This window comes from Lichenostomus cassidix, chromosome 15 (genome assembly GCF_008360975.1).
Source record: "Lichenostomus cassidix isolate B80296 chromosome 15, HeHo_3.0, whole genome shotgun sequence".
Classification (NCBI taxonomy): domain Eukaryota; kingdom Metazoa; phylum Chordata; class Aves; order Passeriformes; family Meliphagidae; genus Lichenostomus; species Lichenostomus cassidix.
Window position 1 is genome coordinate 6,091,032 of NC_139496.1, and position 26,234 is coordinate 6,117,265.

The 26,234-nt window shown below is 46.0% G+C and overlaps 1 protein-coding gene across 23 annotated transcripts in view; it reads left to right on the plus strand.

Moving 5' to 3' along the window:
• Positions 1–949: 949 nt before the first annotated feature.
• FBRSL1 (fibrosin like 1) overlaps positions 950–26,234 on the plus strand; it is a 503,769-nt gene continuing 478,484 nt past the window's right edge. For 19 of the 23 annotated variants that reach the window (XM_085075755.1, XM_085075769.1, XM_085075749.1 and 16 more), the window contains exon 1: positions 951–2,208. In XM_085075755.1, the coding sequence (XP_084931881.1) occupies positions 1,915–2,208 (294 nt within the window). In that variant the 5' untranslated portion in view covers positions 951–1,914. Of the gene's footprint in view, positions 2,209–26,234 lie in introns of all 23 variants that reach the window. The other 4 variants (XM_085075748.1, XM_085075758.1, XM_085075756.1 and 1 more) reach the window with 2 other exon arrangements.

The window sequence follows — 26,234 nt, forward strand, 5'->3', positions numbered from 1 at the left end:
GGAGCCCTGATCCAGGCACACCTTCCCAGGGCTGTCCTGGGGACTGGGCACTGCCCAGCTGCTCAGCTGGCCACCAAGCCAGTCCCCGTCCCAAGGGAATGCCCGAGGACCAAGCCTTTGGCGAGGTGATCCTGGAGAGGCCCTGAAACTGCAGGGAAACAAGAAGGGCAACAAGAAGGGAAAAAGCCCTCTCCTGCACTGCAGAGCCCGAATGAAACCTCAACAAGACGAATGGATGGCGAGCAGGAGCTGAAGAACAGGGTCTCCTGCTTCCACCTCCATGAGTCTTAACCCTCGCTTCCCTTACACTGCTCCATGTCCCACCTCCAGCTCTGCTTGCCCAGCTCCTCTGTCCTGCACCCTCACCACCACCCCATTCCCTGACTGCTCCCTAACTTGTCCCTTGACAGGTCCCTTGACTTGTTCCCTGGCTCATCCCTCAGCTCCTTCCCTGTCTCTCAGCCCTTCCTGTGCCCCCAAGTTGTCCCGAACCCCCAACTGATCCCTCAGCCTGTCCCTCGGTTCGGCGTTTAACCCTCACCTCATCCCGCAGCCCGTTCCCTGTCCTTGGCTCACTCCCCGAGCTCAGCTCACTCCTCACCGCTGCCCTCACGGTCTGACCCTCAGCCCATCCCGCAGCTCAGCCCCGCTCGCCGCGGACCGTCCCCCGTGCCCAGCTCCCCTCCAGCCCCTCTCCCTCCCCGGCCCGGGGCTCCCCCGGCCAGAGCGGGGCAGAGCGGGATCGGGGCCGCGGGGCGGGAGCCGAGCCGGGGGAAACTTTTCGCGGGGCTCGGGCGGGAGCGGCGCCCCCGGCCCGCGCTGAGGGGAGGCGAGGCGGCGGCGGGGCGGGAAGGAGGAGGAGGAAGGGGGGGAGCCGGGGGCACGGCCGGGCCTGCGCCGGGGAATGACGCGCAGCTGGCAGCCCTGCTCATGCGCGGCCGGCCGGGCGGTGCTAGCGCCGCGTCCCAGCTCGGGGAGAATGGGGCGGCATCCGGGCAGCGCCGACTGAGCGGCTTCAGGGGGCCGGGGCTACGCCGCGCCGCGGGCGGCCGGGCTGGGGCGGGCGGGCGAGCGCCATCCGGCAGCGGGCGGCGGCGGCGGGGGCGCCGTGCCGCGCCGGCGGGGGGCTGCGAGCCGCCGGCGGCGCCCGGCGAGGAGGGGTCGGCGGCGGCGGCGGCGGGCGGCGGCGGGCGGCGGCGGGGGCTGCCCAGGGATTGTCTCGCTCGCTCCGCGGCAAGAAAGTTGGGCGGCGAGCGCGGCGGCGGCGGCGGCCCCCCCGGCGGTGCGCGGCGGCCGGAGCGGGGCCCCGGAGCGGCGCTGCCCCCGGGGAGGGGGCGCCGCGCCTGGATTATCCCGAGCTGGGGCTAGCCTCCTGGATCTGCCTCTCTCCTCCGCACCGAGTGAAGCCGAGGTGTCCTCGTCCTGATCCAGATAAATCTTCCCCCCCCTTCTCTCTTTTTTTTTTTTTTTTTTTTCCTCCCCTCCTCTTCCCGTCGCTGCTTTTTTTGGGGGGTGGGGGGAGGCGGGGGGTGGAAATTTGTCAAGGTCATTCCGTGGATTTAATATTTTTTGTGTGTGTGTGCCGCTCGCCCCACCGCCACCGCCACCCAGCCTTGCTCTGTGGATTATCATCGCCCTGGATCCGAGGCTCTGAACAGCAGGATTTTTTTTGTTGTTGTTGTTGATTTTTTTATTATTATTATTATTTTTTAAGGGCTCCGGGGTTTGGAGAGGGGAAGCGGTGAGTTGGAGGGGGGCGACTTTTCTCTCCCCCAGCGCCCCCCCCACTCCCACCCACCCCCCCTTGCGCCCGGCCTTGTCCTTCTCATTTTTATTTTTAATTTTTAATTATTTTTATTATTATTATTATTATTATTATTTTTAAATTTTTTTCAATTCGCTTCTTCTTCGGCGATGGATGGGAAAATCCGGCAGAGCCGGAGGTCGAGGTCGCAGCGGGACCGCGTGCGGCGGCGGGAGGCGGCGGCCCGCGACCCGCGGAACCAGAGCCCTTCGTCGGGCTCCGAGAAGGAGCCGAGCCCCGGCAAGGAGAACGGCGGCCAGAACTGCACCGCCCCGCGGGGCCCGCCGCCCGCCGCCCGCGCCGCACGGCCCCCGCGCCGCCGCCGCCGCGAGTCCAGCTCCCAGGAAGAGGACCTGATCGATGGCTTCGCCATCGCCAGCTTCAACACCCTGGAAGCGCTGGAGGTAAGAGCGCCGGGGGGCTCTGCCCTGCCGCGGGGCGGGGGCTGGGAAGGGAAAAGGAAAGGAGGAAAAAAAAAAATTAAAAAAAAAAAAGGAATTGAGAAAGGAAGCGCGGCGCTTTCAGGCTGCTGAATTTTGCAAATAGCGATTAAGGTGCATTAATCGTGGTGTCAGCCCGGGGGGATCCCGGGGCTGCGGTCAGGAGGGTGCCGGGCCAGCCCGGGTGATCGCGGCTCCGCTGGCAACTTGCTGTCCCCCCCTGCCTTTGCTCATTCCCTCCCCCTGTCCCTCCTCTGCACGGCTCCGGCCGGTGTTCGCCATCACTTCGGGCAAGTCGGATGTTTGTTTGGGCTTTTAATTGGCTGCAAAATATTCCTGGCGTGTTGGGATGGTCCGGCATTGTTGTGAATGGTGGAGCTTCCCCCCCTCCCGCCCTCCTTCCTCCCACTCCCCCCTCCTCCAGCTCGGGAGTTTGTGTTTGCATTGCCAAAATGTTACTTTATCTGTCTCCGGAGATTGTTAGCAAATGGCTAGTGTTTGACATTTTGTGGAAAAGAGATGTTTAAATGGATAATAATCCCTCGGTTGTAATTCCCATTTTTGAAGTAATTGAACAAATTCTTCATCTCTTGTTGACTGTACATATTTTTCTGGTGTTAATAGGCTGGCAAAAAATATTGCTTGTCTAACTTATTACAAACAATATTTGCTGAGCAAATACTGCCTGCCTTGTCTGAGCTAAGTTAAGCAGAGCAGGAAATTTAATATTTTCAGAGGGGCATTGACAAACTATGACTTTGGCTTTTGATTTTTGTGTTGTTTGTGTATGAGGGGGAGAAGTGAGTTGTCGAGAGAAAGCACCTAACAAGTTGCTTGTTGGGTGTAATAACTTGAATTCCCAGTGAACATGAGCAATTCTGGTGCCTTTGCCCACTTTTTTTGACACACCATGATGAAAACGTGGGCAAAGTTTTGGGTGCTCTCCCTGCTTTGGATTTCCTGCCACTTGTGTATCTATTGCTGCTTACAGTGGTGAAGAGTTCTGCACGGGCTAATGAATACTCTCAGATTTTCCCTGGCATCCTTAATCTCTTTGGCTCACTTTGAGGTCCCATTTTGTCTGTGGACTTTGCTGCTCCCCGGCTCACCCCTCCTGTCCCTCAGGCCTCTGGTGGCATCGTGGTCCTTGGGAGTTTTTTGCCTGTACAACCAACTTCTCAGAGTCCCAGAGGTGGTCCCTGAGTGCCCTTGGAGGTGTGAGTGGTGGCCTTGGCCACCTGCCCTGGTGTCAGGACCCTGGCTGGGGGAGCCAGCAGTTCTGCTCAGCAGGGACATTTAGCCCAGTGGTCCCTGAGCAGCTCTGCGTGTGCAGGTGCTGGAGAGGGAAGAAGGTTTGTGTTAGCTTGGTGATGGCTGTTCTTTGGCTTTTTGTGGTGTCATTTGTGGGGTGTTGTCCTAACAGGAAAGCCAACTACTTTGCCTATGCAGGGCTGATAATGAGCGAGCAGTCTGCTTTCGTGTGCCTCTAAACCAAGCCCTAGACCTGTCTGTATATTCCTATTTTTTTTTCTTGGGCATGCTCTTAGTCAAATATGCATCAGCACATAGGTCCAATTAAACCCCTGAGTCTCTACTGAGCTGTCAAGGAAGAAAGTAAAATTCATCTTCCTGCAGAAATTTTCTACCATGATGAGCACATTATCAGGAAATAGAATTCAAATGATAGTGCAGTCCCTCCAGGCTGACGGGGGAAAACTCGGGGCTTTTCAGATAGGGTGAGCCTTGTTGTTGAATCACCCAAACCATGACCTTGATAATAAGGCACACAAGGGTAGAAGGTGATCTTAAATATCTGCCACCCCAAGGTACTTCTGTTCATGGAAGCACTTCTGGTTTTTCTTAAAAAAAATAAAAGTCTCTACAAAATGATTCACTTCAAAATTCTTGCAAAAAAACTCCAGTATCTCCTGAAATTAACTGATTTCTGCTGTATTTATCAAAATGTTAGAAAACATGTGCACCTCTGCAACCATTGTGGTTGACACCTCAGAGGGAAAAGCATGAGCAGAATTCACCTGTTTCACACCAACCAGGTGTGTTGCATTTGGAGTTGTATTCTTGGACATGATGATTGTGTGCATTTCCTAAATCCCTGTAACACTGGAAAGAAGAAAATACTTTTTCCACTCTTTTTGTTGGTTTTTCCATGCAGCACTGCTGTGGACCATAGGTGATGTGTCTGGCAGATGGGATGCAGCAGCAAGGGAAGGGGATGGTTAAGGCAAAACTACTTTAAAGCGGTATATGCCCATGTAAATGACAGAGAAGGCAATTCATTTTGCATGGTGTGGAGCTGTGTTCTCTGGTGAACTTTGCTGCAACAGGTGGTTTTCTTCTGCATTGGAGGAAATCTGTATTTTGGTGTACATTGGTTTTTCAAGAGGACTTAAAATCTGCTGTAATGCTATTTTTAAAATATTTAAAAATATTTTAAAATTTTTTTGTGCTTTTTTTTGTGCTTTTATGCTCATGACGGGGAAGAAAGTGGAAAAGTGAGTCCATGGCCTAGGGACAGTACTGAACGAAGAAATTATTTTATTTAGTTTTTTAATCCTAAAAGGAGCTTTTGTGCCATATGTGGTATTTCATTGTGGTGTTCCAGGTTGGTCTGTTTCTTGATGTTACAATGATCTGTGATTATGTTTAATAGACTAAGCTTTGGGTTTCCCCTTGGAAATGGCATTTCTCAGTGTTTAGGCAGAACTTAAGGTAGAATCATTTGGAAGACGTGAGGTGGTTTTCGGTTTGTTTTTCTTTGTATCTCACCATGTTGTGAATTCCCCTTCCCCACTGAAGTGAATTCTCACCATTGGTGTTCCTGTAAATAAAGCGTGCTTCATAGAATAAATTCCTTTGTGTTGACCTGGGAGTATGAGCAGATAAGGTTAATACTGAGGGGTGGCTTTGAGGTCTCCTTTAGCTCTCTGGTGTGAATTTTAAGCATTTTGGATTTGTACTCATGTGGCAATGTTTTCTTTGGCAGTTGTCACCTGAAAATCATGTGTTTTGTTTCAGTGATACTTGTGACTTGACTTGTGTATCTCCTATCCTACCATCTTCCAAATAAAGACAGAGTTGATGATATATATATTTTTTAAATTAAGTAAAAAAGGGGGAAAAAAAGCCCACAGACAAACAAGCAGCAGTCTCTTTCCATGTATAAGAAGTCAAAACTTCTCATTGCTCTTCCTTCCCTGGATCTTCCTGTATAAATCCAGCTCAGATTTCATGCTGATGTGTGTGTTTGTGGTGGTATTTTGTTTTGGGTTTTTTAACACCCAGCCACTCACCACGGCTTCGGACTTAACCTGGAAATGCAGTTTGCTCTGACCTCTTGGCTTGAGGTGGCCAGTGAGATGGGCAGCTCGTGGAAAACCGTCAGGTGCTGGAGATGGTTGTTGTGCCAGGGGTCAGGAAGGCTGGGGAGCTGAGGAAAGGGGGATTTCTCCCCGCCTTCCGAAATGAATGGGATGGATGTGAGCATGTGTGTATATTCATTACGTTCAGATGAAGCTGCTAATTATTCTTGAAGGTGATTGGTGAATCAGAGCGAGAGAATCTAAATGAGTGAGTCGGTAGTTGAGGGCTCTCTCTGATCATAGCTGTTCCTTTCAAGTATGAAAAACAGCGCTAAAAGGGAACTTCATCAGAATGTTAATGAATGCGATCTTTGAGAGCAATTGTTCTCCCAAAGTAGTTGAAAAGACAAGGGGTTGTGTTTTCTTTTTGGCTGTTGTTTATCATTTTTACAGATTCCAGCAAAGCTTTGGAGCTCTGAATGGAAATTTTAACTTTCTTGAGGTGGGGGGGGTGTGTGTGTACAGGGATTTTTTGAGGAATGTTTAACCTATTTATGGAATCTTGTGCAGAATCTGTGCTCAGATGTGTGTGGGGAGATGTGTAGAAGCTGAAAAGGGGCAGACCTTGACTTGCTGCACGTGGTGTTGAAGTGGAGATGCTGCCCTTACAAGCTGAGTTGGGGCCCAGCTGTGCCCCAAGGAGATTAATGCTTTGCCCACTTTTACTGCTGTTTGTATCCAGAGGTCTGGCAGTGCTGACTGGCACTGCTCCTCTGCTCTTTGTGCCTGAGTGCAGCAGAGTTTAGAAAGCCTGTTGGTGAAAGGAGGCTTCTGGACAAAATCCATGAGTTCTCCAGCTGTCATCTTGATAAGGCTGTTCCCACATGTGTGTTGTACACTGTCCTGTTACTGTTGCTCTGATCTCTCATTGATAAGAAAACCAATGTATTTAACTGCAGCTTCCTGTTCTAAAGGTTTTGTGCTAGTTCCACTGACCTAGCAATGTAACTTCTGATTTGTCACCATCTCTCTCTATGCCTGCTTTGCAGCTTAGTTTTTTCCATGGGTAGGTTTATGTTTTAAAACAAGTTTCTAGATATTTAAGTGTTTTTTCCTTCTACTTAATCGTCAAGTGATGGTATATCAAGCTAGCATTTCTGATGGCCAGTTATTCCTCTTAAAAAGTGCTTTTAACCCCAGGAAAGCTAATGATTTTCTGGATGATGCTCTAAAGGCTCTAAATGCCTTTTGGTTTTCCTCAAGGCTTGCTAGTCTCCATTGATTTGTTCTCCTAGCTGTTGATTTTTTTTTTTTTTTTTTTTTTTTTTTGCATTTGGTCTGAAGCAGGCACTTAAGGTATCTTTGTTGTTGTTGAGGAGTCAAAGGTGGTTAATGCAGAGCTAAAGCAGAGGGGGAGAGCTCTGGAAATGCTGAAATATCTGCTCAGTTGGGCCAGGAACTGAGGGGAGCAACGTTCCCTGCAAACCATGGTGGAGTGGGGGGTTTGGTAGGGAAGGATCCAGCTCTTCTTCTGGATAAGGAATTCTCTGCCTCATCAGTGACCCTCATTACCCTCATCCCTACCTGAGGTTTTGTTTTTAACTCAAATTGCACTTGATTCTGTCTGTCTGGATGTTTTGAAAGATCTCTTAATATCCTACCAGTTTTTCCAAAGTCGTTTCCCATGGTGTGACTGCTCAGTCTTTGTTGGGCAGTCTGAAACCTGGGGCAACACATGAGGTGAAGTTTGCTGAAATGTCAAGTAGACCAGCCATCACAGAGAAATTCAAAAGATACATTCAGTATTAAAAGTAATTATAATCCAAAATATTTTTAAATATAAGGTACTCTGTATTGCACAGGTAGTTCGGTTTGGTTTTTTTTAATAAAAGGGATATAATAAAATTAGTGTTCCACTTCACCCAAATAATAAATTATATTGGATCCAAGTTAGTGTTTACTTGCAGTAGTGCATTTTTCTTCTTGTCTAGTAAGAACTGAAAACTTGCCTGTCCTCTCAGTATGCTAAGAAGATGCACTTTTTATCATTTATCTCAGTTATTTCACAGAATGAGACTATCACAATGTTAGTTTCTGGGAAAGCAGCAGTGAAGAAGGGAGCTGGGTAGGGTGAGATCAGCCTGGTGTTTCACGCTGTTTCTTTGGTAGATCCCTGCTTGCTCTGCAGAACGGCTGATGGTCATGCAGCTGCACTTCTGTAAAACTCCATTTAGGAGCAGAGATGCAGTACTGTGGCTGAAGGCACATTGATAGAAGGGTTTTGGGGTGGTTTGGTTTTTCCCCTTTTGGTATCCTCCTGCTCTCTTGCTTTCTTTGGGTGAGGTGTGAAATTCTCCAGGCACAGCCACAGCAGGCTGTTCCCCCCTGTCAGCCTTAACTAGGTCTGGTGGGCTCTGCATGCACCCAGATCCCAAACCTGTGTGCACTTTGGCTGGGGGGAATGTTGCCAAAATGTGCTTTTGCTTCAGCTTTTCCAATGTCTGGGCTTTGTCCTGGTGATGCAGCTTGGGGGAATATTGTGTCTTTTGTCTGTGGTGCTGCAGCAAGTACTCGAGAGAGAACAGTATCAGCAGAACTGAAATGCTGTTTCCTGCTTGATGCAGTTTGTTGGGTTTTTTCCTAAATAAAGATTTGAAATACAGTGCATAGGGTGTGCGTCTTGGTATCAGTTGTAGGTGAACATCCAGCTCTAAGTGAGAACAATTTCCAATTCACTGCACTTTAATGCCTCCAGTTTATCATGGTAAATGTATAAAAGAGTTTTATGTAGGTGAAGTGGCTCTTGCTGTTTAAATATCTCCTGGCTCCACTGTGTTCAGCACAACAGGGGCTGTGACTGTTCCAGCCACGCTCTGCAGACAGAAAAGTGTTGGAGCATAGTGTTACCAGCCCCGGTCCATCTCCTTGAGAAATAGTCTCTTTTTCAAAACTAATGAACTACTAAGAATCCTGCTCTGATGCTGAAAGGAGAATCTGTCTTGATGTTCTTAATCCAAAACCATTTAAAATGGAGGCGAGGGTTAAACAGCTCCCGAGCCGCCCAGGCAAACCCGACCTGTGCGTAGTTGTCGGTCCAGTTCCTCTGGTGCAAGAGTTGTGAAAGCTGGGCAGGTACAAACTGCACTGGGGCTCCCAGCTGCACCCAGCTAGGCCAGCAGATGTGTCGAGCCCCAGGGACAGGCAAAGAAGTGAGTGGCACCCTTGGCAGCTTAATTATTTTGTACCGAGTGACTGGATGTGAAGGGCAGAAATACCTGGCGAACAGGAGCAGGGGGACAGCTGTGTGCACAGCGCTTGGATGATCCAGGATGAATGGAGAGTGTTTCCTTTGTAGCTCTGTCTTGCTTCGAGCCAAAAAGGGACTGAACTTGAACAAAAGTTGCATCTGCAAGGTCAGTGGTTGGCATGGATAAGGGGATTGAACGGATCAAAATTATGTCCCTGCGCCACTGGCTGCAAAACATGGGCTTATGGCACCATTCCTGTCTCTCCCTTTGTGCTCAGAGCAAAGCTTTTTTAATCTGGTGCTGGCTATCTATAGTGCCACACAAACATGGCAATTTGAAGTTAAATGTTCTATTTTGAGGACTGCCGTGCATGGTCGGCAGGGCAAGGGAGCTGTGCTTGGGCTCCTCTCCTCTGCCCACAGCCTGCCTGGCTCTCTCTTCTGCACAGGTTGTCATAGAGAGGAATTCAGAAAATCTATATGCATGATGCAGTTGTGCCTGTAGTCTGCATGTGAAGCTTATGGTGTTTGTGGTTTGATATCACTGTGTTGCCTTGCTCTCCAACAGATGTTCTTTCTAGGTTTGTAAAAATAAGACAGTAATTGTTTGGTGCTTTGCTTTTTTCCCCCCCAATTTTAAATATAGATTGATTCACTCTGATGCTAGGGTGTCCCTGACTGAGCCTGTACTTAGTGATGAGATGCTGGAGTTAAGAGGAAGTGTGCAGCCCAAGTTGGGAAACAAGTGGTAATTCAGAGCTCGTGGCTGCTGGAGGACACCAAGCTCATTCCTTTAACCCCTCCTGTTGGTTAGTGAATCTGCAGCTTCTTTCCTGGGAGCTCTTATTTGCAGAGAGGAGCAAAAACCCCAAAGAGTTTGCAGGGAAGCAATGTCTCAAACCTTGCCATGACATCAAGTGCATCAGGTAATAAAAGGCATTATTGCTGCTGATGTTTTGGTGGCTCATAAATGTCTCTTGCACTGCTGTCAAAGAGGATGTGCAGCCTCTTAACTCCATTTAGCCTGAGCACATACCTGCACTCAGGGGGAGTGAGACTCAGGACAGTGTGCAGCTAAGAGATGTTTATGGAATCAGTCAAACTTGATATAAAATAATTATGATGTTTTGACATCTTGCTAATAACTTGCAGCCATTGGAAGAAATGGAGTTACAGCATGCTCGGTCCTTGATGGAACCTTGGCATTTCTTTCAGATTGTAAAATTAAAGAAAAAATGTGAAAGCCATTAAAATAGTTGGACGTGGTGCCTGGGAAAAATTATTGGCTGCTTAATTGAAAAAGTGCTTCATTCCGATTGAAGTTCATTCCAGTTCAGTTCTGCCCATTTCCCTGCATCTGTAATGGAGAAGGAAAAGGGCTGATTCCCCCAAAATCTGTCTGTGAGTGTTTTGGGTGTCACTTGGTTCTTCATCTTATCTGTGAGTGAAGTGGAAGGAAATCCTAGCGAGCATTAGACATGAGAGAAAAGTCTTGTCACCTGTAATGACTAAAATCCCCTGAAGTGTTGCCAGCGTGTACTTTAGGAATCATATAATTATATGATTATTGAAAGAGACATAAAAGACCTCATGGCAAAAACCTTAGAAAGGGGGAGGGAGGGAATCCATATGCAAATGAAGATATGCAGAATTTGCTGTCTCTCTTTTTTTTTTCCCTAGTTATTTTTCAGTCCAAAGCTCAGTAATTGCTTTTATGGGGATTACTTAATAAAACTGGGGCATGCAAAGGAGGGAGAAATTGTTTATGCCGAGTCACAGGGCTGGCTCGCAGTCTTACGGAGTTGGAGTAAAAATGGATTTTTAAAAGTAAAACTGCAGAGTGGGTTTTCTGCTGAGAGAAAACAGCTATTTGTTGCAATGTTATCCTACAATAAAAGCGTTTTGTGGTCTGGCGGTTAGGCAGAGGGGTCCGGAAGTTGAGATAACGGGGTTTTCTTTCTGCCTCTGCCACAAGTTTCCTCTCGCTGAGCTCAGGGCAAGTCCTTTCATCAGCCTGTGTCACCTCAGCTGCCAGTTCCATTGCTGGGGTGGGAGGCTGGAATTGCCGCTCAGGGAAACTCCTGTCACCCTCTGACATGATGGAACAGTCTCTCCACCCTGACGTGTGTGCTGTGTTTGTGCAGCAGGTGATGGGAGAGCCTCTGATGCCAGAATCCCCCTGTGCAGAGTCCTGATGAAATGTTTCTCCTCTGCCCCACACCAGGTGTGTGTGGTGTGTAAATCCCTTTTGTGTGGCAGATCCTGAGCAGTGCCATGCTCTGCTGATGGTGCAAATGGAGCCTGAGGTTTTCCTGAGCTTTAGTTCTCCTCCCAGAGTTAAAATACAGGCCTTGACTTAGGGCTTCTTAAGTTCCCCTAAGCTTCATCAGCCCTTCCTGATGCTCTGGATTTATAATCTCGCTTCTCATAGAAGCACTCATTCATGCATTTGCTAGGAAACTCTTCTGATGCAGAACAGACATACCTCAAGAGAGCTTTTGTTGCAAGATTGGCAAAAACCGCCTTCCGTTTTTTTCTCAGGTTTAACTAAAGCACTTGGTGCATTGAAAAAAAACAACCTAACAAAAACAAAAAATCAAAACCAAACAAACAAAAAACCCAAAACCAAACAAGCCAAATCCAAACAACAAAAAACCCACAAACAAACAAAAAAAAAAAGGAAAAAAATCCAAAAATGCCCCACCACAAACAAAACAAAAAAAAAAAAAAAAGGAAAACAACTCATGTCATACTGCTATTAGTGTTGAATTACCGAATATTTTGCAAGATATCTCCAGGAAAGAACGCCACCATTTACTCTGGTATTCTGGTTTGACGCTGAGTAGTACAAAGTTGTGACATGAGTTTGCTGGTGCGATTTTTAGCTGAAAATGACAATGGTTTTCCAACCAGATGGATTTTATAACTTGCCTGCCATCAGCTCATCCATCAAACTCCGCAGAGATCTGTACATTCGCTGCACTGTGCACATGGCACTGTTGTTGATTACATCAGACAAACTGATAACCCTGTTTGAGCTCTATTCCCACTCCCTGGGCAGACCCTGGGGTGGGTTTGACAGTGAGGGGAGTTTGTTGTCAGCCTGTCCCTGCTCGGTGGCAGCTTGGAGCTGTGTCCCCAGGTCCTGTCTGTGCTGTGGAGGTGGCTGCAGTGCAGGGTCCATGGAACTCGTGTCAGGAGTGGTGTTTCCCATGCTGTTTGTGTTGGGAAGAGGGTTGATGGAACACCAGGGAGAGCCTCTGGGCTGCACATGGGCTGGAACTTGATTTCATACAGCTCATGACTTTTCTTCCACATCGTTGGATGATGCTAAGTCACAAAGGGTTTGTGACTTGGAAATTAAAATTTTAGCTGCATCTAGGCAAAAGTGCTTGCAGGACTCAATCAGAAAAGGTTCCCATGCTCATTACTAAGTAATTTGTACAACTTTTAGGCTTTTTGCAAGGAAAGATGCTCTTTTTAGCAGCTGTTGGATAGAGGAGCCCCGTGTTAACATCAAACTCATTTGCCTTGGTTAGCAAATGACCTTGTGTTTTGGCAGGTGTAACACAGGCTGTTTCCAAACCAGAGGTTATGAACTGCTGTAGCTGGGCCTATGTAAACTAATGTAAGCTCCCAGGTGATACCTCAGACAAACAGCTATATGCAGTTTGTTTTCTTGGTAAGTTCCCAAGAATTACTGGGGGAAAAAAAAAAAAAAAAAAAAGACACAGTTAACACAAGCTGTTTCCAGAGAGAGCATCTTTGGCTTCTTACCTTCAGCTGTGTTGTGTCCTGAGAAATGCATGAATGGGTTGTGGAGGCTCTGAGTGTGTTGCCTGGTTCTCCTGTGCCCAGGAGGAGCTCAGGGTTATGAGTTGCTGTTCTCTAAACGCTGCAGCTCTCATGGTGCAGCTTTGAGGCCACACTAGTGTGTTGTGAGATTATTAATCTTATTTGTCCTGGTTATTGCAATGTGCTGTGTGCTCAGGTGGAGCAGGCATGTGTGGGTTAGGCTGTCCCAACCTCCCTCTTGGGCAGGAGAGATCTCTGCTTTCCTGATCAGTGCTTCCTGCCCAAAATGTATCAGTGGATTTTCTTTACTGCTGCCAAAATAAATGCTGCAGACAATCCAGGGCCAGGAATGTCATCATCATCAGGTTACCGAGTTTCTGCCTGAAGGTCAGCTAGCTGTGACTGCTACTAAATAGCTGTTTGCTGATATGTTGTCTGCAATCATACACCACGCCTGGTGGCATGTTTTCAGTGGAGTTTTGGCATAGAGCTGTGTGGCCCGATCAGGGATATGTTTAATGATACTTGTAAGGCTGATAGAATCTGCAAAGATGTTAATTTGACCCAAAAAAGGACAGAGTATAAACTGTGAGTGCTTATCTGTGTTGAGTACAATGTGCTGGCTGTCCAAAATTGAATTAATTTGGTTTGCTGTGGCAGGAGATGGGGCTGCACCTGGGGTGGGCTTGAGCAGCGTGGTGAGATGCTGTAATGCAGAGATGTGTCAGCATCAGAGCTGGTAAATGGGCAGCTTCTGGTGGTGTTTCCTGCAAGCAAATAAAGCTTGTCTTCCCTTGGGGTGCTCCTTGGTTTGCTTTTTGTGTACTTCTGATTGTCTGCAGGTGAATTTCCACTGTTCAGTGTGCTTACCTGGGCAGAAAGGAACAGCTTCTGAAGAGGGGGAATAGATTTTTGTCTCAAGCAATAAGTGAATTCCTCTGGTTCTTTTACATCTTTCTCCTTTTGTGCATGTGTGCGTTAAAATTCCCATTCCCTGTTTATACATGTTTAGCAGATGAAGTCACTGGTGTTTTTTTCCCAGTATTACCTTTACGATGTTCTGAACATAAGCAAAATGTGATTATTCACTGAGTCTCTGCTGAATACTGTAGGAATAATGAGTCTGTGCCTAAAGCATAAACCCAGACACATAAAGCATGCCAATAAGAATACAGACATGGGGGAAAAAAGTGAAATATAGCTTCTTTTACCAATCTTAGTGGAGCATTCTTGTATTTATTTTGAGTTAGGGGGAGATGAATCATGATGTAAGACTGGTATTTCTGCTGTGAGGGAGCAGAAAGTGTGGGAGTCCCACCACGGGAAGCTGTGTCCTCTGGGGAGAGTGACAGTTCCTGCAGTGCTCTTTAACTGGAATGCTTCTGGGAGCAGGGCTGGAAGTGAAAATACATGGGGGAGAAAAAATCACCTGGCTTTGTGTCTTCTTGGTGATCAAGCCTTTTCAAAAAGAGTGAATTTTAGTACCTTGCAATGTATTCCTGATGCTGGTGAAAGGAAGAGAAATAGGCTCTGGAGTTTTTCCCATCCCATTGCTCTGCCTTCCCAGGCAGCTGCCAAACCAGAAACTTTGGAATGTCTCCTTCTGTGGGCTGCATGTACCTTTCAGGAAGGTCAGAATTTGGGCTGCAGCTGAATTACAAAGTGAAACCTTTACTGTGATGTGCAGAAATTTTTTTTAGACTTTATAGTTCTTCTAATGATACACTGCCAGGCTTTAAAGTTGAATGAACTTTAAATATCACCTCTGTTTAGCAGCATTTGAACTTTGTTTTCTACTTCCTTCAGCTTGAAAAAAGGAGTAGTATTGTGTCCTCTTTAGACTATGGCCACTGAAATGGCTTGTCTCTGTTGTTAAAAAAAGAATGAGAATTTGGGTGCCTAATTACCAAGTGCTACTCCTTTTAATTTTGAAAGTTCATCCTTTGCCCCTGCTCTTTTTACTGTAGATTTTCTAAACAGCATCTAAAAATGTGTGTCTAAAAGACCTAATTGGTGTTGATATTTCAATATCTGAGCTTATAATTCAGCTTTTTTAATAGGGCACCTGGGTATCAGCACTAAATGGGAAGGAAATTGAACCTATCCCCAAAGTGAGTGCATGTAATTTTAACTGGGGGTGGGGGAAGAAACAACCCTAAAACATCAGAAATATTTGTTGAATTTTTTGTTTGGGCACTGCTTGTTTGGGCACACTTTTCTTTGTGTCCCAGAGAGGGAAGGGGGAAAATGGTGTTTAATTAATACTTCAGTAGTACCACGTTCATTTTGCTTTGTGGTTTTACAAAAATTTGCTGAAGCAGAGTCGTCCTGGCCGGGGTGGATATCTGGTTGGTTGATATTTTAAGTCTGATAGAGCATTGTTCACACCTTCTTGGAATGTAATACAGGAATAAACGGGAAACCCAATCTCCTTAGCACCCTGAGTCGCACAGACAGGCCGTGCTCTGAGACAGGGATTTATTTCATGCATGGTGGCCTAGACATGAAACAAATGTGTAGAAAAAGGAATTATGTAGAATTGAAAGTGACAATTATGCAAACATTCCAGTTGAGGAAGAAGTAAATTCTTCTCTTTTTCCATGTGCTCGGCTTCAGAGCTAACGAGCAGCCTCTTGGGGGTTTTGGTCTGTGTGTTTGTATCTGTCATATCTCTCTCATCTCACTTGCTTCTTGTTCCTTTTTTTTTCTTTTTTTTTTTTTCCTGGTCTGACCTTATTTTCCCTTTTGTTCCATGGAGTCATTCAATCTTTGTGCTGCCGGGTTTGTTTACCTTGCCAGAGGAAAATGTTAGCACCCTTCCATTTAGGAGCTCAGTGCTGCTGTCCTCAGTCCCTTGCAGCCCAGCGTCGTGGGGCACAGGAACACGGTGACTGATGGCATCCAAATCCCTTTATTCAATTGTTTCTTGCTTTTAAAGGGAGGAGAAGCTGGTGAGAGAAGAAACAAACAGTGGAAATAGCTCTGTATTAAGATGGACACCCTTTTGCAAAGCTAAACTACTTGATCTTCCACGCTGCTGGCTAATTTCCACGCCTGCAGAAACAGGGAGAGGGCGAGCAGGGAGCTGGGGCTGTGACCACTTTAATCTGACATAAGTATGTGTTTTTGCTGAAGGGGATGGTCCTTTCCTGCCCTGGCTGCTTGTCCCGATTACCTCCCTTGTGCCGGCGCTAGCATTTGTGCTGCCAGGAAAACTAATTCCCTGGTTCCCTGATCTGGCTCACTGCACAGCCACGCAAATGCCCTTCTGGCACGGGGCAGGGATGCAGGGGAGGGGGGATGCAGAGCAGATGTGTATTGATTGAAGAAACCCTGCAAATATGGCCTGAGCCTGTGGAGCAGGATTAGAGCTACATGTTCTTTCTGTGTTTTAGGTCATCTTCTAAGTCGAGGGTGAAATGGGTGGTGTAAAATGATGATTGTGCTGGAGTGACTCTGGCCTGGGTTGAGCTTGTGGAGTTAGTTGTAGATGGGGTAGTGGGGAGTGGTTGAGGGTAGAAGGGATTACTGGGAAAGATAAAACCTCACTTGCAATTTAATTGCTCTGAGGACATAGTTTCTACCTTGTTTTCACTGATTAGTTTCAATGTGACAGGGAGAAAGAAGAGACAAGCTTTTTTGTGCTTGGCTGGTTGGAGTGGATGAGGTATCTAACCCTCTTGATGGCAGAAAGTTAAAAGCAGTTCAGTCTGTAAATGGCATTTGTAGCTCTGTTCACACAGTAATTCCTCCTTTTTAGCCCTCTGTTCCTTTTTCTCCTCCTGTATTTCTTTCTGTACTGTATCCTGTGCATGTGTTGTATTACAGAGAAGCCTGCATTGGATATTAAATCCAAAGAGTGGGGGAAGAAGGAGCTCTTCTAATCAGTGTCATTTTCCCAGCTGTAATCCCACAGAGGGATTGAGGAAAGTGTCAGGAGGATAAGATCAGTGTTTGAGCCCAGCTAAACGCTGGCTCTGCTGTGTGAAAATGGCTTTAATGGAGCTTGGTTGTGTGGGGAGAAAATTGCACGCAAATGGTGCAAATTTCTAAATAAAAAGCATTTAATTGTGCTAAAAGAGGGGGAGGGCCCCTCTTGTGTGCACATGGGAGACTTCAGTGAGCATAAGCAACCTCTGGGGCACGGCAGTCATTGACCCTGTCAAACCCTCAAATCCGAGGTCATGGGTGGTGAAGTGGGTTGCCACAGGGGATTAGCACATCTGGGCATAGGGGTTTTCCTTCTGCATGCCAAATCCCACCTCCAGCAGCACAGATGGACTCACCAGAGAATGCAAGGAGCCAGAGGATGGGGAGGTACCTGCCAGAAGTGCAGGGGAGGAACCTGTCAGCAGCCAGGGGCTTGCTTGGCCCCAGATGCAGGAGAAAGGACACTTGGTTACCCCGTGGACTCCCAGCTCTAGTGAGGAGAAGGTGGGATTGAAATTTAACTATAAAAACTCCCAAACTTCCCTTGGTAGTCTCATAATTAGATGGTTTTGAACACAGAACTTTTTGCCTGGATTTTCCTTACAGTTTCATATATACAAATGTACTTTTCCATCTTACCTACAGCTGTTGATTAGTACAAGCAGGTACAGTTTTATGCAGGAGGGAGGCTGATATGCTTATTTACTAGGCTGGAAATATGCAGGGGATGATGTTTTGTTTTACATCTCAGAAGAAATGAGTGGTACATCAACTCCCATGTAGGACTTCACAATTACTGTGTGAAGATATTAGGCCCAATTCACAGATGGTAATGTCTGAGGTACAGGGAAACAGATAATTACTAGCAACTGATCCGTTTGCTCTGTGCCTAAAGGAGAGAATATTTAAGGCTGGCTTTCCTGCTTGAATGAAGTGTTTATTAGAAAGCTTGATGCCGTGGCATCCTTCAAGTCTAAGCATTGGAGTGTCAGATTTTTTTAAAGACCTGTTCTGCTTTGCTTCCTGTATTCTTTTACAATTCTGCCCTAGTTGAATTAATTTCATACCCCAGGAAGAAGGTATTAAAAGGAAATTAACAGTAATTCCAGCAGGAATGTAGTTGGTGTCTTAGTAGGCAGAAGAAGCATTAAAGTTGAAGCTCTCTGGTCTTTGTGTTTGCCAGGAAGGGACATTGTTTGTCACTGATGGCCATCACCTCCTGGATGAGGAGAGAAATGACAAATTCTCTGCTACTGCCTTAGCTGTGAGGGCCTAGAATGAGGCTGTATTGGTTGTAGTTACTAGAAGGCTGGGTGGTGATGGGGTTAGATAGCTGTGCTAAATTTTTCTCAGCAGGAGAATGTGAGAGTTGTGCAGAGATAAAGTTACAGAAAGCACTGCCTGAACAACATCAGGAAAATGATGCTGAAGGTCAGTCTTTGGAGATTTTCTGTTCAGGAGATTCAGGCTCCCAAGTGGCATTGGTGTCACCACAAAGATGCAGCCCACGCTGGGGTTTCAGCAGAAGCTGGTGGCTTCTCAGGCTTCTTCAGAGGTTACAGAGTTCCTGCGAAGCAGTGATTAAGACTCCTGGGCATGAATGGTTTCTTACAGTCACCTTTAGAAGTCGTGCCTTGCCTTCCTGCCAGGAGCTGTGGGGCACAGATGAAGGTCTGGACCTGTGTCACAGTGGTGCTGGAGCTCAGGATGGAGCCTGGCTCTCCTGTTTCAGTGTTTGCTGTACCTGATTGCATCTGAAACACCAGGTTGGACTCGGAGAATTAAGTGGCGCAATTATGAAGCGGAGGAAAAAACCCACTTATGTGGTGGCTGTGATAAATTAGTCATTTTGTACATCCAAATAGCCAATTATTCCTCTGACTGGCTTATATCTGACCAATTTGCATGTGCAGTCATGGTAACTGGTTTGCAGATTAGGTGCAGAATTTCATGTGGATCTGATGTTGCGTTTTCGTCTTGCTCCCTTGGAAGCAAAACACACGGATGAGGTGTTCTGTGTAACTTATTACTGTTAGCTGCTTTGTTTTTTCACTCTCAAAGCTTCTCCAGACTTGAAAGAAACACGATGGCTCACTTTTGTAGGTTGGTTTGTTTGTTGTTTTTGATACCAGACGAGACGATGTAAAGTGGTCCCAGCTTCATAGAAGCTGCAGCACAGATTACATTTGTTTTGGTGTTCTCAACTGCACTGTTTGAGAACTGGGAACTCACTGGTGCTGCAGTGTGTTTCAGAAGAGATATGAAAGGAGAAAATTTTAAAAAAAGCTGGAGGAAGGAAGGAAGAATAAACTGAAGCAGCTTGGAGTGAGCAAGGGTGAAGTGGTCCCTCGCTGAAGCCAGTGTGAAAACTCTGTCCTCCCTGGTGCCAAATTTCCATGTCTGCTCTCTGATTTTGATCTGAAGCTGAAAATTAACAAATGGATAGTATATTTAATACTGTACACCTAGAGAGCTAAGTGAAATCTTAATTTGAAGAATATTAATTATTCAGGTAGCTGAATTTTGCTAGTAGGTTACACATAAGCTCCGTTTCTGTCAGGGATTTGTGTCAATTTAGTGTGCTGTGGACTTTGTAGAATCTCTGATATGAACAGTCTTTGAAGTGGAGAAATGGTATAAAATATTTGCCAACAGCCAGCCAGCTTTTTAAAAGCTTCATTTGCTTCAAATAAGTCAGCCTTTTTAAAAAACAAACAAAACCGAGTAGCAAGTACAAGAACAAGAAGATATTTTTTCAAAAGCTGGGTTTTTTATATAGGCTCCAGCAATGCAGCTGTAGTTACCTTGGTCTCCAGTGCCGCTAAAGACAAATTAAGCTAATAAAACAGTATCTCGCAACATCATACAAATAAATTGGCTAATCTGTATGCAAGTTTCTTGCTACGCCAAATTTAAACTGCTTGAGCGTTTCCTCTTTTGGTGAGAGAGAGAGGTTTTTATAAACATAACCTTTTCAAGGGTCTGTGGAACAATGCCTTGTCAATCACTCAGTCTTCAGGATTTAGGGATTGAAGATGGTATATGTGAGGAAGTATTTTGATGAAGGGATGTATTTATTTTCTTGTGACAGCTTCATGTTAAACTGAAGAAAGGTTCCAGGGAGGCAGCTGTATCCTCCTGCCTGGTGTTACTCAGATTATTTGGTAGCTGAAGGAGTTCCCTGCTTTCCATCATGTCCCAGCTTGTATATGAATAGTATAACGTGTGTGTGGGTGCACATCCATGGGTGAGCAAATGTGTTTTCTCTCCTCTGTGTGCTTAAAACAGTTGGACCTGTCCTGTGTTTCTTGTACCCTCCTGCTTGTTCCTTTGCCTGTTCTTTTGGACTGAGCACTGATGGCACTGTATGTTTTTTAGAGTACAGCAGCTCCTGTGAAGTGTCCTGGTCTTACATAAAGCCTTCTATTAAAATAATTGCAGGTGCACAAGCACCTAGTTTTAAATTCTCTGAGCTGTTTAAACTTGTGAGTTTTTTCACGTCCTGCTCATTGAATATCAGGGTGTAAGTCATATTAAAACTGGGTGTGAAATTTAATTTTTGCAAATAATTTTCTCTGCAGTAGCTGCTCAAGAGCCCTTCCAAAGTACTTTCAGCACAGCTTGGGGCAAAGCTGGAAAAATCAGAGTTGAAAATTGGGGCATGTCACTTTCCCCCCTGTCTAGATAAGTTATTTAATCTCTGTCCCTCCGTTTCTCCTGTAAAACAAGGATAACTTATCTCCCAGTACTTTACTGCTTAGTAGTTGTAAACCCTGCAAGCAGGATCTTTTTGATAGGAAGTACATTAAGATTAAAGTACACGGTGTTTTGTTCTGAAGAGTTTGAGGATGAAATTTATAGGCAACTGTAAGCTGCATGTTTGTTTATGATAAAATTGGGAGATGAAGTATAAAGGAACAGACACTGGTACTGGCCGTGTAACTTGCAGCTTTACAATACAAACAGCCTCTTGTTTGTGGTGATAAAGGCAAGAAATCCAGTGTATTCTACCAGCTACAAATAGCTGCATGGGGTAGAGCTTTTCACTCTGTAAAAATGGTCTTTTTCTCATTCTCAAATCAGTCTCTCAGCTGTTCCTGTTAAAAGGTCCTCTCACTTGTTTAGTGACTGTGAATTTTTGTTACTCTAGCAGGAAAAAGCATCTTTCGCTGCTGAATGTCCTTCAGCCATTGCTGTTCTCTCCTCCCCCTCCCTTCTCCATATTCTAAGGATTTAGTTTGTGAAATTCCCCCCAATCCTTTGGCTTAATCAGCTGGAAAGTGCAGACAGCAGCATGGCAAGGCAGTAGGCTGCTCTGGATGATCATCCTTCCCCCATCCACTGTTCTCTGCCCTGGCTTGATTCTGCAAAATGCTCATGGATTCCTTGCTCTGGAATTGCACTGGGATTGCTGAGGCGTGTGAGAGTGTCCCACAGAGCTGCCCAGAGCTCATCCCTTCCCCTGCATCCTGCCCTTGGGATTTCTGGCTAGTCCTCCACAAATGCAGTAGCAGCCCTACTGTACACACACAGGGCTTTGGTTTTCCCCTCACCCCCCAGCTCTTCTGGATATTGTGGGAATATTGGGAATATTGGCACAGGGGATGAGGTTTGTGTGGATGATGAAGAATTTTGGGGAGGGGAATTAGCTTGGTGGCCTTGGGATATGATTTTATAACTAATATGTGGAGATGTCTCTTCACTTCTCTCCAGTGGATACACTATCTTAAAGCTTTTTGGCAACAAGATTCAAAACTGATATTTAATCTTTAACATGGGGAGAGATGAAAAAGGGAAAGGCATTCCTCCTCAAGACTGTACATTTAGATATTTCTGGATGTGTGTCTGTGGGTTGTTCTTCATTCCCAGCCCCATCCACAAACACAGCTCATCATCTCGTGTCATTGATCATTCCCTTGTGGTTTTCAGCCAGAAAATCTCAAAGGCTTTTCATACCTGCTTAGGGGACTTTTTAATAATAATTGGCTGCTGGGGCAGGTGTCCTGGAAAGCTTTTCAATGGTGGATCAAAATCTAAACTAAAATTAAAAAAAAAAAACAGTAATACCGAAACCCACCCAAACTGTGTAATGCATAAAATGAAGATTGTGAGCTGTTTGCTTCCCCAGAATTCACACTGGTGCACTGTTTAACCTCCATGTAGGTTAAATACACCTAAGAGAGGTTGTCTAGTACAAGCCTTAGATCTTGCAAAATGAGCAAATTATAGTTTAGGCAGATGTGTGAAAGGCTACTTTAAAAAGAGCAGAGGGCCACATTAAGTGGGTTGTAGCTGGAATAACCAGGAGAGTTACGCATGGAGCTACTGTAATAATTGCTGCCAGGGCTGGTCTGCATCCCTCACAAGCAAATTACACCCATAGCATGGTATTAACGTGTTTGCATGAAACCAGGCTGAGTCTGGGCTAGGGCATTGCCTCCAGACCCTGCCAGAGCTCCAGATCATTGCCTGAAGAGGCAATCTTGCAGTGGCAGAGGAACATCAAGGAGAAGACTCTCCTTTGGGACTGTATTCCTGTTATTTTGCTGATATCTTTTTAATAAATTCCAACAAAGAGCAGCAGAATACTCAGATACAGAGAAGCAGGTAGCTGATCTGTGGGTCAGTGGTCAGAGCTTAGTATATTGTTACTTGGTCATTTTGTTTTTTCCTCTACATTTTGTTGAGTTCTCCATCTCTCCATGTACATCATAGATGGGAAAATTGCAGGGCAAGTTGCACAAAGCTGCCTTTCTTGTCATTTCTGCTTAAATCTCACGTGACAGTTGGACAGAAGCTGTTTTCACTGCTTGAAGTGAGGGGGAGGTGAAATGGGTGGTGGATTTCTAAAGCAAACTATATATACTTATTTTTCTGCAGGCAGGCGGCTTGTGTTTGTGGTGGTGTGGGCAAGGAAGCACCTCATTACACAATCTATATCAGGTCTGTAGTGGAGAGAGCTTGATTTCCTCCTGGGTACAGATTTATCTCCCATGTCAAGTGAGTTTGGATACCCCTGTGGAGGGGATTTATTCTGCCTTTCCTTCCCAGCTGGTGACTGCTGGGGGAGCTGCCTGCAGTGGGAACACAGGGTGCACTTTGCCTTTTTATGCCTTTATTCCTTTTTCACTCGTTTCTCTTTTTCCCTGCTTTCAGTGGGGCAGTAGGTGCAGGGTGGAGGTGTTTCTAAACCACATGAATTGGTTGTGACACCACTCGGCCTCTGTCCAGAGCTGACCAGCCAGGGCCAGTCAGCACCCCTGGGCATGGCCAGACCCATCCGGGCTTGCATCACAGCCCTTTGCTCTCGGGAGGGTTGGAAAAAACACAATTTGGCTGTGGCTGGGATTTCCTGGAGCTGCAGCTACATCTCCCCCGAGTGGGGCTGGTGGGTCGTGAATTGTGCCCCTGCAAAGTACAGGACATAGCAGGGCTGTGCTTCCTCCAGCTGCTGCTGCCTCCCCCAGGGCCACCTTCCCCAGGGCTGTGCTGCCAGGGCTCGGGTGGATTCAGAGACACCTGGGCGTGCTGGGGCACCTATGGACCCACTGTGGCTGAAAACAAGGGCAGGGAGGCAAATTCGAGTAAATACTGAAATAATGGAGAGCTAGCCATGCTTGACCCCACCACACCCATGGCCTCCTTCGCCCTGAGGTCAGTGGCTTGCAGGAGGACTGACTCACCCCTGGTTCCTACTGAATAAAACATTCTGACTGCAGGCTAAATAGCACTCAGGGCTGGGATTCAATACAGTGCTGTATGGGGGAAAGAGGAGCAGTGTTACACATCCAGGTTGTCTTTAGAGTGATAATCCTAGATGTCTCTAAGGGTAAATAATTAAAAATAAATTTATTTGTTGATTTAAGTCTCTATATCCCTAGACTGTGGGCAAGTTCAGGTTTAAAACTTATAGTTTGTCTTGTTGCAGAATCTACTTTTCTCTCATTCCAGTGCTTTTCTCCTTCCAGGAGTGTGGGGATGCCCAGCCAGGTGGGTTGAGTTGTGAGCCTGGCTTTGGGCAGCTCAGGCTGCGGGCAGATAATGTTATCCCAAGCTGGCATTTGTGCTCTCTGGATTCAGCAGGACACACGGTGTACAGCGGGAACGGGGGGAAAATGAGCACCATTGTCTGCCAGGGGATAATGTCGGCACAGTGTGAAAGTCAGCTGGAGACTTGGCACAACAGAATTGCAGTGTGCACACACACGTGGTGCGGGGAGCCCTGGGGACAGCCAGCACTTCCCCCTGCCTGCCTGGCTTCTGCTGGGGCCAGCACCGATGCAGGGTCTAATATGGGATTTAATAGGAAGGATGGGGGATCTGGTTTAGTTTGAGTTGCTTTCGTGCATGTCTAGAGAAAACAACGTACAAAAGGGGAAGGAGCAAAGGTCATCTTGCGCACACGCTGAAAAGTGTGGCAAAAATACAGTTCTGTGGCAAAAATACAATGCTGTTGCATGAATTTTCTTTACCACTCTGGCTTTATTGGACTAGAGAGGAAATGGGAACCCAAGGGAGGTATGTTGAGGAGTCCAAGGGAAAAATAATTTGTCCAAAAGCTTACAGTTAAATACTAAAAGTTGTCACCTTCCTACTACTCATATCTTTCTCCTGTTGTTTTTTCCGCATCAATCTCATAGATTGTTTTTCCCCTGGCTTATTTGCTGACTGTGGGTATGAGGTGCTTGTCTGTTCTTTCTCAGTTCTGTTCTCCTTGGCCATCTAAAAGAGCCTTCCTTCAGCACTGAGCAGTGGAAGCACAGGCACATGAGAGTGAGCAGCAGAACAGGATCTGAGTGTTGCTGCGTGTTTTGAGAAATTGTGATCTTTCCCCTGAAGGACTGAGCTCTCAAATCTGAACCTGGCAAGCCCCCTAAATTGGACTTGGCTTTCTCTGGGAGCTGTAAAACCAGCAAATTTTCAAAACCTCCTGCTAATGGCTTGCTGAGTGAAGATCAATAGAGATGCCGAGAGGAGCCAGGCCTGGAGAAAGAACATATAATGTGAGCTGCCTGATTAATTTGCTCTGGAGAATAAAAGCCTTCAGAGATGAGAACAGAGTATAAAATAAGCAGTTATAGACTTACTATCCACTGAGTAGAAAATGTTAACTTCTTCAGTCTGGTTAAGGGTTTCCAGCATTAGTTTTGTAATGGCACAGTGCATTTAGTGTGAGAGGGAATAGAGTATGGATGAGATCTCTGCCTGTTCCTCTGCCACCCAAAGCCACCTTTACTTCTAGTCCATGTGTCATGTGAGCACTGGGAAGGAGATGTGTTATCTGCTTGTAGTCAGATCATTAGGTTCATCATTTCCATCGTCAGTGTAGGAGTTTAAACAGCCCTGGCTGTAAACAGCAATAAGAAACTGTTTTCTCCCCTTTCGGGCAGTTTCAGTCTGTGTTTGAGTACGGCGTTTCTTCAGGAGAATTAGAGTAATCTCTGTTCTCTGAGTCACTTTTAACCATCTTGGTTGGGCAACCACATCAGGGGTGGAGTGTGCCGTGGGTGAACTGCTGGGTCCCGAAATTGGAGATGGGCAGTGAGCAAAGCAGCCCTTGGAAGTGCTTGCATGCTTGCTTCTCAGGTGCTCCTAATTCAGAGGACTGATCCTTTCCCGAGCCCAGTGACTTGCATGCTTGTGGTGTTATTTCAGTGTTGTTCTTCTTGATGGTTCAAGTTAAGAGACAAGTCAGTTTTTCAAAAGAAAAGAACTTTAAAGTATGTTTTCTTGCATGCTCTTCTGTTGCCATGATGCCTATGCTCAGACAATGCTGTTAAAGAAGAGAAATTGGGAATTTTCCCACATGGATTTTGGCCAAGAGACTGGACTTAATGTTTTCCCTCTGCTTATAAAGGTTTGTTAATCACAAATGTCCATAACCCCCAATATATGCCCTGGTGGCTCTTTGCCAGCAGCAAAGGTGTGGTGGTGGCTGACTTTATCCTGGGGTGATTACTTGGGCTTCCTGCACTACCATGTTTCCACTGAGAAGAAAAATGTTATCCTAAAATCTTGTTTTCATGTTTGTTCTCAAGCTACTTAACATGCATGGTTTATTTTTAGAGAAAACAATGTCAGCCAGATTTGTGCTAATTGTTGGCAACAGTATGTTAGCCCCTCAAATGCTGACAGGGAGACAATGTTTGGTGATTGCAGCCATGCAAAGCTAAAAATGACTTTAATTAAACAATCATGAAGTATACTTTGCAATGTATGAGTAAAATAGTGCGGTTTTTGGATTGGAGTTTTATTTATGTAGTTTTTTTCGCTCAGCTGATTGCAGGTGTTGTGTGACAAATTGGATCTCATTGTCTTCTGCCTTTAATTATTATTCCTGAACATATGAAAAGATGAAGACTGTGACAAGTCCCTCTCCTCCTGACCCCTCCCCTTTGCTGGCATTGTACTTGCTCTCTACTTTAATTGCATTTATTTGCGGGTTTTGTTTGGTTTTTAATTTGCTGTAGTAGGGGTTTTGCTGGCGTTTCTTTGGTTGCATTTTCACAGAGCCTTCTTTTCTTCTTTGAGTATTTGAAGGCCTTGGCTGACTTCACAGTGCTGATGCTCAGCTGAGTGACAAACACGGATTTTTCTTGTTTTGTGTGTGCAAGCAGAGCATGTTTGGTCCCAGCTTTCTTGCAGGCCAGTTTGTGGGGTGCAGCACAGATGGGTTCCTTGCCTTCCCCATAAGCTGC